The sequence below is a fragment of the Micromesistius poutassou genome (assembly GCF_964030765.1).
Source record: "Micromesistius poutassou genome assembly, chromosome: 15".
Taxonomy (NCBI): Eukaryota; Metazoa; Chordata; class Actinopteri; order Gadiformes; family Gadidae; genus Micromesistius; species Micromesistius poutassou.
In genome coordinates, this window is record NC_140285.1 from 16569318 (window position 1) to 16591914 (window position 22597).

General features: G+C 44.6%; 1 protein-coding gene across 1 annotated transcript in view; it reads left to right on the forward strand.

The window, feature by feature from the left end:
• Window positions 1-950: 950 nt before the first annotated feature.
• Window positions 951-22597, forward strand: part of arhgef25a (Rho guanine nucleotide exchange factor (GEF) 25a) — a 38611-nt gene continuing 16964 nt past the window's right edge. The window contains exon 1 of the mRNA XM_084480088.1: window positions 951-1598. Coding sequence (XP_084336214.1) covers window positions 1484-1598 — 115 coding nt within the window. The 5' untranslated portion in view covers window positions 951-1483. The remainder of the gene's footprint in view (window positions 1599-22597) is intronic.

The window sequence follows — 22597 nt, forward strand, 5'->3', positions numbered from 1 at the left end:
AGGCGGGACCTACAGAGCTGTCTGTCACGTATCTTACAGGAGGCGGGACCTACAGAGCTGTCAGATTAGCCGGCCTGAGGGCAGAGTGGTTGTACGTTTTCTCCCTCCCCGTCTGTGTGTTTATGCTTTTGATGTGTATTTCTGAGGCAGGATAAAAACAGCACTTATGCACACACAGGTAACCACACACACAAAGCTGCATATGCACACACACACACACACACACACATACACACACACACACACACACACACACACACACACACACACACACACACACACAAACACACGCACACACTAAATCAAGTGCGACATTGTGACATGTGATCCTGGTCAGCCTTCCCCCTGGCCCCTCTATCAAACACAACAGTCAATATAGAGCCCCCCCCACCCCACACACACACACCAGCACTCTAGACCAGCCCACTCTTATCCTCCCTCCTAGAGGCAGAGCTGCTGCTCCTGGAGTCATAAGCACACTCTTATTGCTTCCCCTCATGGATCCACCACACTGAGAGCATCGTTTAAACACATGGGGGAGCAGTGTTTGGAGGGGGTGCTGGGTTTCAGAGAGTCTTTGTGGGAATTATTCATGTCAAAGAGAGGAGAAAGAGACAGGATGTGCAAAACAAAAAGAGAGAGAAGAGAGAGAGAGAGAGAGAGAGAGAGAGAGAGAGCGAGAGAGAGAGAGAGATACGAGATACACACAGGGGAGAATAACTGGAAAAAGGGGATGAATTAAGTTGAGGTGGGGTGGGGTAGAGGACGGGAAGAGAGAAAATGTAAGCAGAGCAATAGGAACCTTATCCTGGAATAGCCTGCAACCAGACTCCACCCCTCCCCTCTCTCCCCCTCTCCCTCCCTCTCTGGCTGTGTAGCCCTCCCTCCCTCTCTCTCTCTGACTAGCTCTTGCTCGCTCTCTCGTGAGCGACTCCCAGTCTGTCATTTGACCAGGCAGTTCACAGAGGCGAGAGCTCAGCAACTCACAAGAAAAACAGAGAGAGAGAGAGGGCGCGAAAGAGATAGAGAGAGTGAAAGAGAGAGAGAGGGGGGGTCAAGGCTACGAGCGGTGGAACCACCTGATAGCAACCTTGCTGGATTCTCTTCATGGCTTTGGGGAAGAAGTGAGAAAACAACACAACAATACGAGCACAACTCTGAGCCCCGACGGATCCATGGACTCCATCTCCTGAGCTGATTCACAGCTCTTAAATCTTCAGTCGCTGGAGTTTGTGTGGACTATGACCCTCTTCTGCTACAGCCCTCGACCGAGAAGAGGATCCCTCCGGGACGGTTTGTAGACCACCCCCTGGTCCACCTTCCCTCCCCCCCCCCCCCCCCGCTCCCCTTCCATGTGTTCAAGGGAGAGTTAGAGAGAGTTAGAGGGGGAGAGAGAGAGAAAGAGAGGGTGAGAGACACCGGGTGTCTGTTGGGTCATGCCCATCTCTCTCTGCGGGGTCAGCGGCATCCAGGCGGGTTCAGCATGAAGGGGGGTCGACACCCCCCCCACCAGCGTGGCCATCATCACGGCTGTGGCTGCCAACGTTTGTTCTGTAAAGTCCTGGCCAAGTGTGGCTGCTGCTTCGCACGTGTCAGAGGTCAGTCGAGATCTACCTCAACACACACACACACAGACTGATTAGTAATAGCAAAAGTGATTTCTCTGTTTGGTTTCATGTTGGTCAATAACTTCATTTTCAATAGCTCAATGTTTGTATCTATGTTGAGGTTTGCAGTGCGGGTGTCTGCGGGTGTGTGTGTGTAGGTGTGTGTGCTTTCAGCCATCGGTGCGTGTGCACATGTGCGTGTGTGTGCGTCTTTGTTTGCTGAGCAGCAAAATCAATAACTCTAACACTTAACTCTTAAGTCCACTTCTCTCCTCCCCTCTGACAACCTGAAACAGAAAGAGAATGGTGTGGGTGGGGGGGAGTGTGTGTGTGTGTCTCTCTCTTTTTCTCTGTCTCTCTCTCTCTCTGTCACCCTGTCTCTGTCTCTGTCTCTCTCTCTCACTCTTTCTGTCTCACCCTGTCTCTGTCTCTGTCTGTCTGTCTGTCTCTCTCTTTGTTTCACCGATGTTGGCTACGGTGAAGCATGGAAAACAGCTCTCCCTCACAATAGCGTGGTTCAGCCGAAGCAGCAGGGGCATGATATGGAATAACAGTAGAGAGAGAGAGAGAGAGAGAGAGAGAGAGAGAGAGAGAGAGAGTACCTTTTAAATGATAATAATAATACTAAACATGTACACATGAGTCTGAATGTGATGTCACTTCCTGTCCTAAACAATAACACTTATTTCTCTCTCTCTCTCTCTCTCTCTCTCTCTCTCTCTCTCTCTCTCTCTCTCTCTCTCTCTATCACTCTCTCTCATTTATTCATATGTGTGCTTACTTCTGCCTGCATCTTCTACATTCTCTCCCCCCCTCTCATAATCTCGATCACTATGGCTTAGAGGCAAAGTTAAAACAACAAGCCCTTCCATTGGCTGCTCTGCTGTGCTGCCCCCAGCATAGTGGCGGTCTGCATGTACATTCCCCTGTACGAGCCTGTATCATCCCCTCTCTCTGTACTAGGTGGGGGGGGGACCTAGCAGGCTTGAATATTATTGGCCCGTAGTTTTGGATACATACCTCAAATGCCTCTGGATTAATCTATTATGTAATGGATATTGTGTCTTTTCCATCGCCTGTGGCAACCCACCTTCTTATCGTGGTATCACAGCGGTAACAGCTGTATTGAGGAAAGTAGAGTAAAACCCACACCTACATGCATGGTGAAGATGGGTTTGTTGTCTATTTGCCCAAAACAAACAGAGCCCTCGTTTGTCGAAACGGTGTGAACACGAAGATAATGTTTTTATAACGCAACATTTTTGCTTAGGTGAAAAACTGTAAACACAATAAGATGCTTCTTGGAATACGCACCTTGGGAGAAATCAGTTTCTCTCCAGTTGTTATGATAGTTGCTCGAGGCAGGAGAGAGTGATAGCGTCTCTCTTCTCTAAAATAGAGTCCATGCTGATCGATACAATATATTTACTATATGCTCAACATTCCCCGGTCTGGCTCTACCCAAGCCTCTCTGATCATCAGATTATAAAAAGAGCAATCTTTTGTCTACAACACAGTTTCATAAATAGTCTTTCTGCCATGTGGTACCGTGGTGTCCTTCCCGCTGTTTCATCACAGGGTCCAGAATGTAGATTTGGTCCAACAGACGACGAGCAGGGTTCAACCAGGGTTCCCCTGCTGGTAGTGTTGTGATGTTTGGAGGGTAAACATTGGCATGATGATAGGGGTCTGAGCCAGCCACACACAGACCCTCAGTCGCTCTTCTCCCTGACACATTGAGCCGCTCCCCTTGGGAGAGTTTCTGCTCATTCCATTGGACAGGAGAAGGGGGTTAACGTGTATTAGTGTATGTTAGCATGGCTAGTTTGGCTAGGTGCATTACTTACATGAACCAGGGGATAGAGAGAAGGGGATTGCACCTGCCTACCGTCCAGCCATTAGAAAAAACTGCCAATGTCTCTGTGAATGACTTCACTGATCTTTACGGGGATCATATAATGGGATCCTTTCTGTCTTACTGTTGTTTACCTCTAGGCAGCAGGACCACACAGTACATGAGGCTGCGTCATACACAGTATGTGTGGATCCATAAAATTAATCATTCCTGGAACACAGGTTCCAGGAAGACACATAGGCCTAGTACAGTCACAGCGGTACACACGGTACATAGTGCACACTAGGTAGCAACAAAATAACTGTTGTTGTTTTCTACATGCCCACACACATACAGTATAGTCACACACTCACGCAAACACACACAAACACACACACACACACACACGCACGCTAATATATACTCTATGCACATGAGTCACAAGATAGATTGCTAGGGGACCAGTTGGCTGCCCCCCACCCCCTCAATAGAGAGTGGATTGCTTTGTGTAAGGAATACAATCACAGCAGCAGGCCCATCTCCTGTGCTTGAAAATCAATGTGTAATAATGTATGAGTGACGTCAACGCTGACGACACTCGGGCCACTGAAAACCTCTGAAAACTAACCCTCCAACAACATGGGAAACACCTGCAAGAACTGGAAAAAAAAGGTCTGAGATGAAAACATCCTTCATAAACATGAGGGCTTCGTATCGACACAGGGTGAGGGGTGATGAGTTGAAGATGTTATCGGAATGATGGGAATGTACGCTCATGTAGGAGTGTGTATGTGTAGGAGAGACAACGTAAACATATAGCATATGATGTGGTGTACCCATGTCAAAATAATAGTAAACAGTACCGTGAGGGGGTTGCTTTTGCTGTTAGTATGATGATATGTAATTGGAGGTGGGGGGGCGGGGTCATTTGAGCAATGGGTCACATGAACTGCCCTTCCTGTGTAGTAAACAATCCTTGTTTGTTGTGATGGCTTGCCTGGATATCCTGATCTGAGATTGGGTTGGAGAACGTATTCCTGGTTGGAGTTTTTTACGCCCATTTATGGAGTCAACTCTAGCATGTTATACTGTGTTGCACACACACATTCAAACATGAGGAGAGACTGATGGAGGTTTAGTACTGCTATCATCACTACTATCACTTTCTCGCTGTCTCTCTCTACCTCTCTCTCTCGCTCTTTCTCTCTCTCTCTGTCTCTCTCTCTCTCTCTCTCTCTCTCTCTCTCTCTGTCTCTCTCTATCTTTCTGTCTGTCTCTCTGTCTCTCTGTCTCTCTCTCTTTTTCAGGAAAACAACACAATCAAAAAGTGTGTTTGTGCCTTGCGTCTGTGTTTGATTGTGTGTGTGGGTGTGTGTGTACACGTGTACATGTATTTAGGTTGTGAATTGTAGCCTGCAAACTTGTAATCATGCCATGCATGTGGTGATTTAGAACAATGATTGCCTGTAGCATTAACACGTGCACAATACACATGCAAAGAAAAACACACACACACACACACACACACACACACACACACACACACACACACACACACACACACACACACACACACACACACACACAGACACACAGACACACACATACATATGTGCATGGATGTATGACACAGCTGTAGGAACACAGTACCTACGGGGAAACACACTCGCACAGAAATACCATAATAAATAGATTATAATCAATAGTTTTAAAGTTATGAGAAAAACACACAACGTGATACATACAAGCACACACACACACACACACACACACACACACACACACACACACACACACACACACACATGCTTTACGATGGGCTGATGGTGCATGGCTCTAAGCGTTGAGCGTCGGGGTGTTAGTGAGATATAATGGTACTTGATCTTCAGTCATTCGCTCCGGTCCCTCGTCTCGCTCCACAGGGAGTCGGCCCAGTGCACAGGGAGGGAAGCTTCATGGTTAGATATTTTTCTTGCTCAAGAACATATAGGCAGTATCACTGTTGGCAAACACTGCTCATCCAAACATTGAACACTTGAGTGCTCCAACAGCATGGGACCTCAGCTGGGCCACAGTGCAGACCCCCCCATCCCCTACTCAGAGACCCCACCCCACAGCCGACCAAGGGGGAATGATAAAAGCAGTATGTCTTTTCTTTTATCTCGGTCTCTTTATCTTGGTCGTAAATTAATAAAAAAAGCGATAGAATAAATTATTTCACTGACCTCATCTTCTAAAATATAATATCAATTCATTAATATGAACGAGTCCTTCAAGGCGTTATTCATGCAAAAATAGAATGTAATGTATGTATTCTAATGTATGTATTCTATTAATGTATTCTAATGTATAGAATGTAATCTAATGCCCTCTGGTTCACTACAGCAACCTCTCTCTCTCTCTCTCTCTCTCTCTCTCTCTCTCTCTCTCTCTCTCTCTCTCTTTAGCTCTTCCCCCACCTCTCCTCTCTTTTACATTCACACACATCAGGGATAGCAGGGCGAGATAGAAAGAAGGGGGACAAAGAAGAAAAGGGAGAGATGTGACAGAAAGAGAGGTATGAGAAAGCTAAAAAATTACAAAAGGTAGAGATCAAGAACCAGCAGTGGAAATACTACTACTGTATTTTTTTTGTATTAAGTCTGAGCTGTTATCACTGCAGAGGAATGGGAAGTGTATCAAGGGTGGTGGAGGGTGGAGGTCAGAGGTCAGGGTAAGGGGTGGAGGTCAGAGATCAGGGTAGGGGTACTTCTTTGCTCAGACTGCACATTCAGTCAGTCAAGTCCCCACTATGAATAATCCTCCTCTTCCCTTGTTTCCTTATTGTCAGCCATCACCTCCTTCACAGCACTCTCTCTCTCTGTCCCTCTGTCCCTCTCTCTCGCTCACTCTCACCCTCTCCCTCTCTTTCTCTCTCCCTCTGTCGCTTGCCCTCTCTCTTTCCCTCTCTCTCCCTGTATCTCTCTCTCTCTCTCTGCTTCTCCCTCCCTCTCTCTGTTAGTCAACGTTGGGAGGAGAAAAGAATGAGGGAACAAATCATTAGAGTAAACGTAGGGGTGCATTCCATACCTTGTTTAGAAAGAATCCTTGGGGAGGCGGAGCCAGTGAGCTGTCACTCCCCACCTCAGCTGTTTTCGACCCATAATACACCACTTTCATTTTAATGTTTTGCAGCCATCGTGATTATATCTCAATCAAAGGAGATGGTATGGGTTATTACACTATTTGTTTTTACAGTTTCTAATGGAATAAGAAACCAATTGAACAGTTTCTAATGGAACACAATCAGACATAAATAAGTAAAAACAATCCCTACAATGATGCAGTGCCTACAATGATCGTCCGTGCTAAGAATACTTTGATTTCCCCCTAAGGAATACTTAGCTAGACAGACACACTTTCCATAACACACACACACACACACACACAAGCAAAGCAAACAGAGGACAGAAACTATAAGGGTGCTTGGGAGGGGTGGTGGAGGACCGGTTTGTGCGCCTATTAACCTGAGATCGTTTTGTTGGAGCTGGGAAAGGTCAGCCTGATATCTAATTCACTGGCGCATTCTGTCTGACCCACATGAATGAAACACATGTCTCTGGACATATGCATTTATTTTATTGAAAGTATAAAGTTTTTTTTACAGGTAAAAACATTGGTTTTGAATGTTTTTACCTGTAAGGTATTCCTTCTCTAATGTTTTACTCTATTAAGTTTTAGTTATATTTTACAGTTGTTTCTAAGAAGGTTGTTGCATGTTGCTGCTGTTGGTGAGTCCAGAAACTAAGCACTTTTGTGTTTAGCATTGCAGTTGGTTGTAACTCTAACTCTGTGGTTGTTGTTAGTCCTTGCTATCTTGGTTGTACACAGGGAATAGGTTAATCTAGCGATTGTCAGTACTTGGTTCTATGAACATCCATACTGTACCGACAGCAATATATTGTTGTTTCTCCTTCTTCTGACAAATGTACTTATTGTAAGTCGCTTTGGATAAAAGCATCTGCTAAATGCCCTAATTGTAAATTTAAATGTTATGTGTGTGCTTTTGTAAGATGTGTCCTTTGGATTGCAGCTCTTCATTCAGAGCTTGATGTGAAGCAGACCGGAGTGGGGCAAGTGGGGTATCATAATTTGTGTGTTTTTGTTTGTGTATGTGTGTGTGTGTGTGTGTGTGTGTGTGTGTTTTTGTGCGTCTGCCTTACCTTTTCTTTCACAAGCAGAAAGTGTGTAGGGTGACCCTATGTTTTTGCCAAATGTGTGGCTGACTGTGGCTGATATTTCAAGTGGCCGTCCCTCACTCCTTCACTCTCCTCTTGGGTTTAGTTACTATGGTGACAGGAGTAGGGGAGATGCATAGGACAACGTGAAGAGAGAATGAAGATGTGTGTGGGGCTAAAAGGGCCATCAGATAGGATTCTGCCATTTCTCGCAAGTCAAAATAATCTGGCAGAACAAGTTCTTATGATTAACATCATTATTACACTGGCTGCTATGGTAACAGACTCAACAAGACGTGTTGAGTGTACCTATAAGAAATGCCGGCAAGAAACAACATGAAACTACACACACACAGTCCAGTTCATCCAGGACTCAGTGAACATGCTAGTTAACAAGCTCAGCAGATACCACCACTCCTCCGTTGGACAGTTCATAGGATGACCTTTGACACAGCTGCAGAGTGACTTCCTTTGAGTTCCGGAACAGTCATCCAAAAAGGGTGAGCAGAATGGGGGGAGGGGAGGAGGAAGGAGGGGAGAGGAGGAGGAAGGGGGGAGGGGAGGAAGGAGGGGGAGGGGAGAAGGACAGAGGGGAGGGGAGGAGGAGGAAGGAGGGGAGAGGAGGAGGAAGGGTGGAGGAAGGGAGGATGGAGGAGAGGGAGGAGGGGATGAAGGAGGAAGAAGGAGGAAGAAGGAGGAGGTAGGGGTGGAGGGGAGGAGGAAGGAGGCGGGAGGAGGAGGAAGGGGGGAGGGGAGGAGGAAGGAGGGGATAGGAGGCGAAAGGAGGGGAGAGGAGGGGAGGGGAGGAGGAAGGCGGGGGAGCAGGAGGAGGAAGGAGGGGAGGAAGGAGGCGGTCTCTGCAGGAATGAAAGCTGTTTCTTCAGACTGCTCGCAGCAGGCTCCTGGTTGACACTACCATAGCTACCATTTGTTATCACAATCGTTTTTCATTTGCTTCTCGTTCTCAGCCTGATCGGGCTTGTTGGCATCGTTGTCTACGCCTAAACATGAGTCTGTGTGTTTGTGTGTGTGTGTGTGTCTACACTCGGCGTACAGACTTTATACGCCCCAGCTTTAGAACCGCATGTAGAGAGTACCTTCTGGAACCACCCAGGCCTGTAGGTGATGTCCGAGTGCAGTGCAATATCTCCAGGGAATGGAAAGACCAAAAGAGACCCATTCTACATGGAAAATATGAATATCAGTCATTATAGCAACATGTTGATTATTGGATAATAAAGGATAACTTAACTTAACTTAACTTATGATGATGGGGAGCCCTGTTGCTTCCAGCTTCAGTGTAAACGTGCTAACATATATAGATCTTTGTGTATGTGGGTAGGTCTAAATGTATCCGGATAGGTCTTAACCTATGTGGACATGTGTAAACGTATGTGACCAGGTCAAAACATATTTTGACAGGTCTAAGCATATCTAAATAGGTCTAGATGAATGTGGATAGGTCTAAGCATATGTTGATAGGTCTAAGCAAATGTCTAATGTATGGCTTTGAAACCAGGGCAGACATTGCTACAAGCGCAGCAGCAGCAGCAGCAGCCTGGGCAGGCTTAGCTGGCCGTAGAGGAATGCAGGTTTCCACTCTCACTAACCACTGATGTGGTGCCTTGGTCACATTGCCAGACACCCACAAGAAGTGTGTATAGAAGTGTTTATAGCCTTTTTGTTTAGCTGGATCTCCACTTCCCACTCGATCTGCTGGTTCTTTGCATCATGTGGGAACCAGTGGGCGATGGCTTCATAACGATGACACGCTGGATTCATCTCAAATACTGGCAGTCAACGTGAAGAACATGCTAACTTTGAACACTTCATGTAAGGAACATGGCAGCCTGGGACACTTCACGTGAGAAACATGCTAGCCTGGGGCGCTAAAAGCATCCCTGCAATCCTGCTGACCCAATTTGAACCATCAGTTGGTCATTGTTTATTATGCTATTATGCTTTTTTTTTTTTTTATCCATCACCAAAAGCCATTTTGTAAAGCCTCATCAGGAGGAGTGTCTGACAGTGGTACACACTGTGCCATCATCGAGAGGATTAAGCTCTGCTTCGTCTATCCACCACTCCTCCCAAACTTCCCTTTCAAGGCCTTTCAGAGTTGAAATATGAGCCACAAAAGGCTTGTGATGTTGCTTCATTGATAAGAGGGACCTCTGACAATGCGGATGGTCTCGAGTATTTATACAAGCTTTTGTATTTGTGCACCTGGAGAAATCGGTGTAGGGCTTTGATACATGTGTTGTTGTTTGTGTGCATGTGCCTGTATTCATGCTGTCGCTCTATTCAATAGAATCAGCAGAAGCCTTGCCTCATCGTCCTCTTCTTCTTCATCGTTCTCTCTGTATTCTGAACCTAAACTCTTTTTTTCAACCCCATATTAACCAACCGTCTCACTGTTCTCTCTTCCCCTAGCCTAGACTGTTCCTCCACTAGCCCTTCACCAGCAGTACTCTGACTGTTCCTCCACTAGCCCTTCACCAGCAGTACTCTGACTGTTCCTCCACCACTATCCCTTCACCAGCAGTACTCTGACTGTTCCTCCACCACTATCCCTTCACCAGCAGTACTCTGACTGTTCCTCCCCTGGCCCTTCACCAGCAGTACTCTGACTGTTCCTCCACTAGCCCTTCACCAGCAGTACTCTGACTGTTCCTCCCCTGGCCCTTCACCAGCAGTACTCTGACTGTTCCTCCACTAGCCCTTCACCAGCAGTACTCTGACTGTTCCTCCCCTGGCCCTTCACCAGCAGTACTCTGACTGTTCCTCCACTAGCCCTTCACCAGCAGTACTCTGACTGTTCCTCCACTAGCCCTTCACCAGCAGTACTCTGACTGTTCCTCCCCTGGCCCTTCACCAGCAGTACTCTGACTGTTCCTCCCCTGGCCCTTCACCAACAGTACTTTACAACCACAGTTCATGGAATTCTCTCATATCTACTCAGCAAATGGTACAGAACAGTACTTATTTCATGTCATAACTGCATTGTGGAGTTAGCCTGTAGCTGCTATGTTACCCTTTGAGCAATGAGTAATGGCCGCCAGACACTGCCCATTGGTTTCCATTGTCTGGATCTATGCCGCTCTCAGCAGGGGTGGAGGATTGTCTGGTGAGAGGTCTGGTCTGGTGGTGGGTGGAGGACAGTGTTAGCCTGGCTATTGCCAGACCAAGCTCAATCGTAGATTGCACATTGGTCTGGGGAGGCTGATCAACGGGCCTAGTTCAACTGACTCTGTACGGAATCGGCTGCTTGCCGTCGCTTCCCTGTCGTCATTGTGTTAAACCAGCTAATATGGCGCCAGGGGGAGAAGCCAGCTTGGTGATTGGCTCCCGCAAAAATGTATCGGAAGCAGAAAGAAATGTATTGCTCTTCTCCAGATGGCCGGCAGAACAGGCTGGGGGTACCCAGTCTAGGACAGTGTGGCACCGGGGGTGGCCCGTTGGTGGAAGACAGTGTGGCACCCGATCTGGTCTGGTAGTGGGGGACAGTGCACCACAGGTCTGGTCCTGTGGTGGGTGAAGGACAATGTGGCACCAGGGCTTGTCTCTTGGTGGACGAAGGCGTTCATTAGCACAGCATCTATGGTCCACGTATCTTATCTTAAATTGCAGAGGTTGTCTGTGGAGCAGACAGAGCCTCCCTTGGCCTAAAGTACTGCTGCTCTGTTAGCATGACAGGCTAGTTCCTGCATGGCTAATGCTCCGGGGTCGATGCACCGCCAGGACCTTCTCTGCTCCACCTCGAAAAGAATGCATTGTGTTGTCACAGAACGGGGGGTCTGAATGATTACAGTCACTCGGATGGTGAGAGAGATACAATAATATTACAAACATGGGGTGAGCATAAACCCCCATCTCAGGGTATTCAGAGGAATTCCGGTCATATCACCCTTCAGGTACAGAGTGCCTCCTGGTCTGAGTGTCTGATTGTCTGAGTGGTGGGAGGAGTGGCCACTGAGCCTTCTCTCTCCTGTGTGTGTGTGTGTGTGTGTGTGTGTGTGTGTGTGTGTGTGTGTGTGTGTGTGTGTGAGAGTGTGTGTGTGTGTGTGTGTGTGTTTGTTTGTGGACTCCAGTCCAGCAGTTCAGCCTGAATTGCCTCTGGAGATAGAGAGAGGGAGAGAGAGAGCGAGAGAGAGAGAGAGAGAGAGAGAGAGAGAGAGAGAGAGAGAGAGAGAGAGAGAGAGAGAGAACGAGAACGAGAACGAGAGAGAGAGCTTTGATTCATTACTTCCAGCGCATTGAGGCAGCACTGTGGGTCAGCAGCCCTCACTTATCAACTGATCGATGAAGGGAAATTGGAGGGCAGTTCTTCAGGGGGCCTAATACCTCCAACACATCTACTCCCGGGCCGGGTGTCTCTGCTCTGTAGCCACTTTAGCAGGGAGTGCTGGCCCTTTTGATTTTCACTTCCTGTGATTTTCAAGGGCAAAGCGTCAAGCCCGCAGCATGTAAGTGATGTCAGACTTTGCAAACATGAATGGCAGGAAACTGGTTATCCAATTACATCTGACTCAAATATTTGATAATTTCATGGAAAATTTACCATCTGAGGTTTTCCTTCCATGTTATTAGACTCACTGGAGAAAGCATTCAGTTGACTAATGAAGGAATTTAAATTAAACTATGAAAACATAAAAAAACAATGAAACCAATCAAAACAAAAAAACAACAGGGACTTTCCGGGCCGTCAATAGCTTGAAACATTCATACTCATAGCCAAAACAACACCATAAAGAAATCGTATTTCAATAATTAACTTTATTCTGAGATGAACATCTTCCTTGTTCCCTTTATCTGATCAGGTATTAAAGTAGCCGGTCGTTAGCCAGAAAGGTTCATGTGCAAATTGTAGCAGGCAGAGTGTCATGTGTAAGAGTTGTACAGTGCAACTGGGACCATTAACTACTGCACCATCAACATAACAGTATACAGGGGGGGTTGTAGTTCAAGGCCAGCATTAAGGGCTCAACACAGATCAGGGAAGCTTAAAATCTGTTTCCGTGATGCTCAATTGTTCATTATTGCTTGCACATAAACAGTGGTCGACTTGCATTCACTAAGTCGGCGTGGATAATCAAAACCAAAGAGAAAGGCAAAACATTTATGAAGACCCTTTTTATTATCACATAACAGCAAGAAACGTCCCTAAGTTGTTAATGTGTTTGTGTATAATATCCACTTTATTTGTACCACACAGGGACAGAGGAAGCACTTTAAAAGTTTCTCACCTCCTGTAAAAAGAAACAGTATAAAGGCTTGTATCTTGTATCATGTGTCATGTATCTTTCTGAAATAGGGCCGTATTTAGTTGTATCTATTCAACACTCAACATAGACCTTCCTGTATTGCTTTCCTGATGCCTTTTAAAGGGCAGTAGAGGAACCACACACTGTGGTTCCCAGCTGGTCAGGTGTTGAAGGTGATGTGATGACTGACAGGACGGTTATCATTAAAGAACTGCATTCATCCACTTTGTGTATCCCAAAAATATGGATTGCTGTGGTTCCAATGTAGGCCTAGCTCTTCACATCCGTTTTATCCTGATCTATGTCATAGAGAACATACCTCTCTCTCTCTCTCTCTCTCTCTCTCTCTCTCTCTCTCTCTCTCTCTCTCTCTCTCTCTCTCTCTCTCTCTCTCTCTCTCTCTGCCATGGTTAAGTGTCTCAGCCACAGTCTGGAGATGGTAAGGGACAGGGAAGGTACACCTGAACTCACTTGGTGTTGGGGGGTGGGGGCCAGGGAGGTCTCCCACCATGTGCTCAATGTGGAGCGCTTGGCGTGAGAATCCCCACAATGCCGTTGGCTCTCTTTGACACGATGGCGTTGCAGGGATTTTGATATGTTCTCTCATTGTCTCATATTTTGAACATTGTGTCTTTTTCACAAAGGACAGTGGAGCCGAAACTGCTTCAGGTCTATTGTTGTCGTCTTCCTTTGTCATCCGGTGTTTGTTCCAGGGGGTTTCCAACCCACCCACTCAACATTTTAGGGACTCTAATTTTTCCACCTCCTTTGGCTGTTCCCCCCATGCACCTCAGTGCTTCATATGCATGCTGAGAGAGCAGGGAGAGATGGGAAATTGCTCCACCTGGCATCCTAAACAAGCCTGTTGCTTGGGACAGAGCTGAGCCACAGTGAATGGGCTTCTTGTGGAAAACAAATGAATGGTTAGACATTGAGGCAATGAAGTGAAGCAATCACAAATGTCCAGTGTGTGTACTGGGGGTTTTATGTGTTGTGTTATCCAAATACTTTTGGTATTCTTTGAAAAACTAACCCCTGAACAGCAGTGAGGGGGGCATATAGATTTAAATGCTGTTGTTATGCTAATATGGTTTCCTTTGATGTTGGACAGACGGAAGAAACCTTAAGCACAACTGTATAGCTTCAATGTGCTGCACAGTTTGAGCCTTGCTATGGCATTGTCACAAGATTGTTTGAAGAGTGATATGGATTCTGATTTCACATCCTAAATGACATTCACACTAGTATGGCCTCAAATTTGGCCTCAAATTTGTCAAAGCCAAAGCGATTTCCTATGGTTTCCATGTGCATGTCCCATGATGAGTAATAATGCACTGGGTAGGTGGTGGTGGTGGTGAAGCCAAGCAGGAAAGGGTGTTGCACCAGTCCATAGGAGAGGAGTGACTTTGGGTCAGAGGTTAGGACCGGGGCAGGAAGATGGATGGTAAGCTTGACTTAATTGTGTTCACACACACACACACACACACACACACACACACACACACACACACACACACACACACACACACACACACACACACACACACACACACACACACCCACACACAGATCAAAGACCTTAGCTGAACACCGTGGAGGAAGACAGAGCTATCTCTGGACAGAGGAAGGCAAGGAGGGGCAAATGAACCTGGGGCGGATCTTCCTCTCTGCAAAGGGTTCAAGTTGACTTCCTTTCACAGCTTGCTCCTACCGACCCCAACCCCTCTCCGGTCGGCTCACTGTCCATGTTCCAGTGACAACTCTGTCAGATGCCCTTCTGCAGGCGGAGGTCAAGGATATTGACCTCTGCTGGGACACATGACCTGTCTGGACTCTGTCCGCTGATCATGTGATTATACACTTGATATACAGCTGGGGATGATCATGTGATCAGATACACAGCTGAGATGATCATGTGATCAGATACACAGCTTGGGACGCTCAACCCATGGTCAGACTTGGCTCAGCCAAAAGTTCATTGAAGTTTTATGGTCCGGCTGACAGCCTGAAGCAGCTGTGTGTAGAGGAGTGAACCTAGCTGTGTGCTGAGGAGGGAACGCTCCATGCTTTCTCTGCACTCTGCTACCCCCCCTCCCCCCATGTTCTCTCTTCCTCATGCTCTGCTGCTTGTGCTGATACTCCTGTGGCTCGTAGTCCCATTGAATGTGTGTTTGACGGATTGATGGACAGGTCTGTCTGGGTGGAGACCGTCTTATAATAATATGACCTTGATCCCTTGGTCAGGTAGAGCCCTGATATAACTAGTCACTAGCTGGGCTTCGGTTGCCTGGCTCCGGTTCACATCCTTGTACATCCATAGTCAATACTGTGTGTGTCTCTCTCTCTCTCTCTCTCTGTGTGGATGGTGGGTGTGAGTGTGTACTTTGTTCTTTTTGTTCTGTCTTTGTTTTGCCAGCGTTCGCTTCCACCTGGCAGGGCGTTATGCCCCCAGGTCGTAGTGTTTTGGCATTCAATTCCTGTTTGGCAACTAACGCACGACATGCCATCAAACAATACGTTTCTGGTAAAACAATTTTAATCTGCACTGTAAAAAATAAAAAGTGAATTCAACTTGAAATTTCAAGGCAACTATCTGCACAGGATTTTTGGGTTTTCATGTCAACTCAAACTTCTACGTTTTGAAGAAAATATCACACAGTTGTGCCACTAAGTTTTTTGGTCCAAATAACTTGTCTTTCATAACAATGAAAGCTTCACAAATCTAGTTGTACACACTAAGAATTCTAAGTCAATATTATATTGAATCATTGTAACAATTACACAAACAGACAATAAACCAGCTTTTTCATTTTAAACCATTTTGCATGTTTATTGGTAAATAAACAGGGTAATAAACAGCTTTAAAACTTAGGATGCCATAGGATTCATAGGATCCCATATGTGACATGCTGGCTCTATGCATGCAACAGAAACTGGGGAGACCACGCTGTTTCAACAACAATAAAGAATTTATTTTGAAATAAATATAATAAGAAGTGTGGTGCAAGTCAGTATAAATGAAAGTAACCAAAAAGGTCATGTGAAGATCAGTCCATGTGTTAGGAACAAAGGAAATCAAATGCCTGCAGGAGGGAGAAGCCAGAGGGGTATTCCATCAACCAGGCTAAGTGCAAAGCCGGGCTTATTTCGCTTAGCCGGGCTTCTTTCAGCTAGAGTTGCGTTCCATGAACGTGACTTAAGGGAATCTCCACTAAGTAACCATGGCAATTTATCCAACCAAACTAACCTGGTCGGGAGCAGGTTAACTGTCAGGCCAACTTGAGCGGTGTTTCAGAGAAATCCATCTGTCAGCAACAATTGTACCATCAGAAGGTTCCGCCAAGCCTAGTCCTCACAATTTTGTCATAAATGTACATATATGAAGTACAAACAGCGTATATTTTCACTAAGGGTCTAAGATTAAATGATGCAAATGAAATAATTCAATGAATTGCTATCTATTATTACTGTGGCTATTTGTTCAACACATTTTTACACAAATGTATGTATTATCGCGTAATCAGGAATCAGAGGCTGGGTGAATGGTCTAGCACTTGCCCTGTGATAGGCGCGATCCGAGTTCGCGTCCAGAGTATTTCATAGTATTCTTGGCATTGGCTTCATTTTGTAATTCCCTTTATTAATTTTATTAATTCCCTAATTAAGAATATTCAAAGAAATGTAAAATAAATGGCATGAAAAGTTATTTGCTTTCTCTAGTAATCCTTCCTATATTACTAATTGCGTGGGGATAGAACCCCGGACGACCGGGAGCAAGTCCGACACGTTAACTCGAGACTATCTCCAAGCTTTCAAATCCATGGTCAATATTAAATTAAAATATGTTACGCTTAATACTACTTATGCATTCAACAGATCGCCGATTTTTGTGTCAGGCAACCTCCCTGTTTCTATTAATGGTTAGGCCTACGGTGTTCCCTTTTTGAGTTAGCCTATTATATGCTTGTACTCCTCATAGACCTCCACAAGCAGCTTCTGTTCGCCGCTGGAAAAAATCCCGCTCCTTTTCGGACATTTGATCCATGATTCGACATTCACGGTTATGGGCTGGTTACATATCTCGTGAACGCGCGTAATCCACGATAACGTTAGCCTGGCTTGAACTAACCTGAGCAAGGTGCGGCTGAACTGCGTTGATGGAACGGCTTAAGCCTCAAGTGAAAGTTGGCGCTAGTTCTAACTGGGCTTAATCAACTAAGCGCCACTTTCGTTAGCGACTTTGATGGAATACCCCTCTGGTCTGTTGTCTGGGCAGGCTCTATATACTGCGGTCCCGGTCCAACCCACACCTGCCGACAATCTCCTAATTAGTAGGGAGAGCAACACAGGCATACAAACAGCAGGGGCGGGGTTAAAGACCCACCTGGGTCATCACATCCCCCCCTTAAAACAGAAGCCCACCTAGATAGGATTCTGTACCAAAGAAACAATCAAAATAAATCAATCAATAACCAATCAATCAAAAACAAGTAGAAACAACCAAAAACTCAACCACCACCAGCTATCTCCAACCAACACTCATACACACTACCACTCCTCTCGCCCACCAGTCTCCCAACCTCCTGTCCCACAGCAAAACCGGGCCCAAGCACACCCCAGAGGGACAGGGGAGGAGTGAAATAATAACATGCATGAAATCAACCACCTATTCCACCACCTCCGGGCGCTAACACATGGGAAGTTGGAACCATAGGATTCAATTCTTATTTGTTTATTTTGCCAACTCAGTTTATGGAGTGAGATCAACTTTTAACCAGAAACGTTTGGAAGTTAGTTGAAACAGCTCAAATAAACAGTTTACAGTGCAACTTGTAGTTTTATATTCACTCAATGTAAAAATCCTTTTAAGACCAGCAATTTCAAGTTTTTATAGTGCGTGGTTTGATGTTGTTCTTAGCGACACACTGATCTCCGTTGTCCCCCTTGTTAACCCTGCAGTGAAAAATATATTTCTAAAATCCCACCTTTCTTTAGCAATGAAGCGCTCGGGAAAGAGTTGGCCTCTCGTAATGCCAATTACAATGGTTTCTTTGGAATGTAATTTGCCGCATCTAAAACGTGTTCTGTCTTTCCATAGGCAAGTTGTCACACTATTGACAAGCAAGGAAGATATTAATTGAATGCTAAAGTTAAAAGTAAATGAGTTTAATTACACAGTGTTTGTGACCTCAAACACTATGCAGTGTTTTAAATGCGGCAAGGAGGGGGATGTTGTTGATGGGAATATTATGTCTAAAGAGGAGAATAGGCAGGTTGAAGGCAAAGAGACAAAGGGACAAAACATGAGTGGTGAGACAAAACATGAACATGAGAATGTTGGTGACGAAGAGGAGGTAGGCCTATCTAGAATAGCAGCCAGCCCAGCAACAGGGAGAACATTGATGAAGACATTTCTAAGAATGGAGAAAATAAGCAGGTGGAGGTACAGGCAGAAGAGGCCTGGCCACAGGAACCAATCTGACCAGACTGCTATTAATGTGGCTGAGTGTGTTTTGGAGGAAGAGGAAGAAGATTTTCTGATGGATAAGGATTATTCTGAAATGTCCTCTAAAAGGAACAACCATAGATGACAGAAAAGAGGCAAAGTCGAAAAGTTATTGAACCTGATGAGTCTGGAAGTGAATCCATTTATACATCACAAGCTCAAAGGGGTAAAGACATCAGTTACTCCTCAACCAAAATGAAGAGGTTTTTACAAGAGAAGGAAGGCCTGAGAGTCAGGGTGGATCAATATTTCTCAATGAAGCTTAAAATGTTTGTTGAGTCTGCACAATGTCAAATGAAGAAGATGGGAAGAGGTGTTCACAGGTCAGGAAATGTTTCGCCTGAGAAAGCTAGTTTTAAAGGGCAAAGTTCAGCTAGATGATGATCATGTGTTTCTTTTTGCTTGTTTGTATGTAGTGTTGGAGCAGTGATGTGGTTTCATTCCACAAATCTCATATATAGTGGTGGTTTTCTATTTCTCGAAACAGTGGAAACCATGCTCTTATGATGTGAATAGTACAGTGGAAGGATGTTTAATCAGGATTAAGGCACAATATGAACGTTTAATAATAGTTTTTATCAATTTATATGCACCAAATAAGGATGCCGTAAGAAAACAGTTTTGAGATATTTTGAATGGCATCTATCAATAGTTATGGAAATCACTGAGAACCTAATCCTGCCTCTAAGATTTGGCTAGTGGGGGTGACTACTTTCCCTGATCTGACAGATGTATGGAGAAGGTAGTACAACTCTCTATTTGAGAAAATATATCATCCATGGCTAAGCTAAACCAGTTTGACTGTTTTAAGCATACTTTTAGTACTGTTAAGAGTGTCATAGTGCCTGTTGGTTTCACAGACCCTTGTCTAGTGCTTTTTTTCTTTCTTTTTTAAAGATTACAAAATCAAAAAGCTAATTTTTGCATTTTAACACAGCCCTTACATAATTCTTGCTTTGAAAATTCTTTAATTATCTTTTTTTATATTCTGGAGATAAAAATGGCCTAGGAAAGATTATCCAGTCACTTGTCTCTAACTCTGGAAAGACAGTGTCAGAACCTGCAGAGTTAAGAAGATATGCAGCTGACTTTTATGGAAACTGTGAAAACAAATATATGACCCTTTATTGTAATTTTTAGTGGACTCCCAAAAGTGCAGCCTGACTCCACCCTGGATGAAATACTTTACAGAAGAGTAAACTGCAGTACAGGGCTTGCAGCGTGGTAAAGCACCAGGTATAGAAAGCACCAGGTATAGATGGTCTGCTGCTGATTTCTATAAAGAATTCTGGTTAGGAGAAGGAGTGGGTGTTCTTGCTGTATTAAGGGAGAGTTTGGCTGTAGGGGGTTACCTATGAGTTGCAGGAGGGCATTGATAACGCTGACTCCTTAGAAGGGAGATTTGCAACACATCAAAAACTGGAGGCCGGTCCCGCATGGATTATTAACTAGATCAAGATTTTGGCATCCAGGTTGGGACAGATCAATCAGATCGCTTGATTTAAGCCACACGTTATAAATATATATATATATATATATATTAGGGCTGGGCAAGTTAACGTGTTAATTACGCTTTAACACAATCTTATTTTAATGCGATTAATACAAATTGACGCATAAAAAATTAAAAAATAAATTCACTTTGATTTTGAAAGGTTTTGCCCACAGAATGTCAACATTAATATCACAAATATTTTTAGTTTTTAGTTCCACTTACTTTACATGAAATTACACTTGCAGTAAGTGACTGCCTGATTACAATTGCAGTAAGTGACCGCCTGTTTACAATTCCCAAATCTGTGGCGCTACTTATTTGAATTTAACTACACTTGTAGTAACTGTTGGTTTACAATTGTACTAATTAACTGCCTGTTTACAATTCCCAAATCTGTGGTGTTCTGTAAGTTTCATATTCAACCCACACTGAGTGAGTCAATAAAACTCCCTCAAGATTACCCTCAAGATCTAGTTTTTGCTTATTAAGTACATTTGGTATGAATGATAATGTGTCATTCCATTTGATAATATCATTTAACTTCAATTGGAGTGGATTTAAAATAGAATTTTAAAAGTGTGATTAATCATGAGTTACCTCACCAATACTATGCGATTAATGCGATTAAAACTTTTAATCGTTGCCCAGCTCTAATATATATATTCATACATATATTTATTTTATTAATTTTTTATTATTAGAATTAGGCTGTTTAAGTTGGGTAAGGGCTAGTTAGCCAAATAGTTTTCCAGGAGGGTTGACGGAGAAGAGGGGGTTAAAGTACTTTATAGGGAATCAGGAATTAGGAAATAAAAACTGGGAAAATGTTTTGGATAATAATAATAATTAATAATAATAAAAATAATTTGATTTTTAAGCTTTTCTAAGTACTCAAAGAAACTTTACAGGTGAACACAAAATAAATATAAAATAAGAACGTATACTAGTAAAAAGAAAAGAGGAGGAAGGGGAGAGAAGGGAGGAGGTTATGTGGTGAAAGCAGTCTTAAAGAGGTGGGTTTTGAGGGCCTGTTTGAACGAAGGGAGTGTGTTAGCCTGTCGGATGGTGTTGGGGAGGGAGTTCCAGAGGGAGGATGTGGCCACTGAGAAGGCCCTGTCACCCCAGGTCCGAAGCTTGGTCCTGGGGGTTCTGAGTGTGGTTGTGTCCGTAGACCAGACGCAACGGGTAGAAGTGTGGTGGAGGAGGAGGTCAGAGAGGTAGGGAGGGGCCAGGTTATTTATGACTTTATAGGTGGTGAGTAGTATTTTGAAATGAATCTTAAATTGAACTGGGAGCCAGTGGAGGTTTTGGGGGAAAGGGGTGATGTGATCTCGGTTACGGGTGGTGTGCGGGCATGCGGGCAGCGGAGATCTGGACGTATTAAAGTTTATTGAGGATATTGTTAGGTAAGCCATAGAGGATGCTGTTGCAGTAGTCAAGTCTGGAAGTTATGAGGGCATGGATGAGTGTTTCTGCAGCGGCAAAGGACAGGGAGGGCCAGAGGTGGGAAACGTTCCTGAGGTGGAAGAAGGCAGTTTTTGTGACCTGGTTGACATGAGGTATGAACGAGAGGTCAAAGATGATTCCTGGGAGACTAGAGGTGGAGGTGGCTTTTATCACAGCTAATAATCAACAATGTTGTTTCTGCAACCCTGTGGCATCGTTTTGCCTGTATAGATCCACGACCAAACCTGCAAGCTAGGATTCAATCAATCTTAGTGGTTCAGCTTTATTGGCTTCTAGAGAGCATTCTTTGTAGAAGAACTTCCTTCAAAGAAGAAGGAGGCCAAGAAATTGTTCATCTGGCAAGCAGGTGTGCAACTTTCTTAATGTAATTCATCCAGAGACCATTAACAGGGCCTAAAGATCTTGTTTGGAGACCACTGGCATGCTCTGTTCTAACGTTTTGGTGATTATTTCTTTGTTTATAATGGATTAAAATGCAAATACATCAAGAGCCTCCCAGTTTTTTAATCGTTGGCTTTTTGCAGTGTGGAACCTTTTTAGGAAAGAGAGAGTGGGCTCTTCATGGTCTCTACACTGACTGCTTAGTGAGCATGTGGTGCAGTGTGCAGCTCTGGGGGCACACCTCGGAGTATCATCCTCCAGTTTCACTCAGCAGCTGCTGGACCACTGGATCCATCAGCTGACTACTCATGAACGATCCTTCTAAGCTCCTATTGTAATGGCCTCACTGTAATGATCAGTGCCCCTCTGTGGAACTTCTGCTGTTTCAAAACCCTGTCAGAGGGTTGTATTTGAACAACTTTGCTCTTCAAGTGTCCTACAACATATGTGTAAAGATTTTAAACAAAGGCAGGCTGAATGTTCCGTCTGACTGTCCCTGGAGGGCCTGAAGGAGGACGTCAGACCAGACAGGAGAATTCTCTACAAAGCAACGTTAACATCTGCAGTGGAGAGTTCTGCATGGGATTATTGATGTTACTGTGTTGGACCCCAGTGTGTCAAACATATGTTCTCTCTGTACAGAGAGAGGACATTTCAAGAGTTTGACAGACTTTTGTCTCTGCTAACTAGGTTTTAATGTTGTTTGGTGAAGGTTTATCAAAGCACAGCTTCATTTTTGGTTTTAAATACAGTTAAATGTTTATGATTGGCCAACAAAAGATGGCAATCTATCTAAGCCGAATAAGAAAAGTAGAGAATTCCCTGT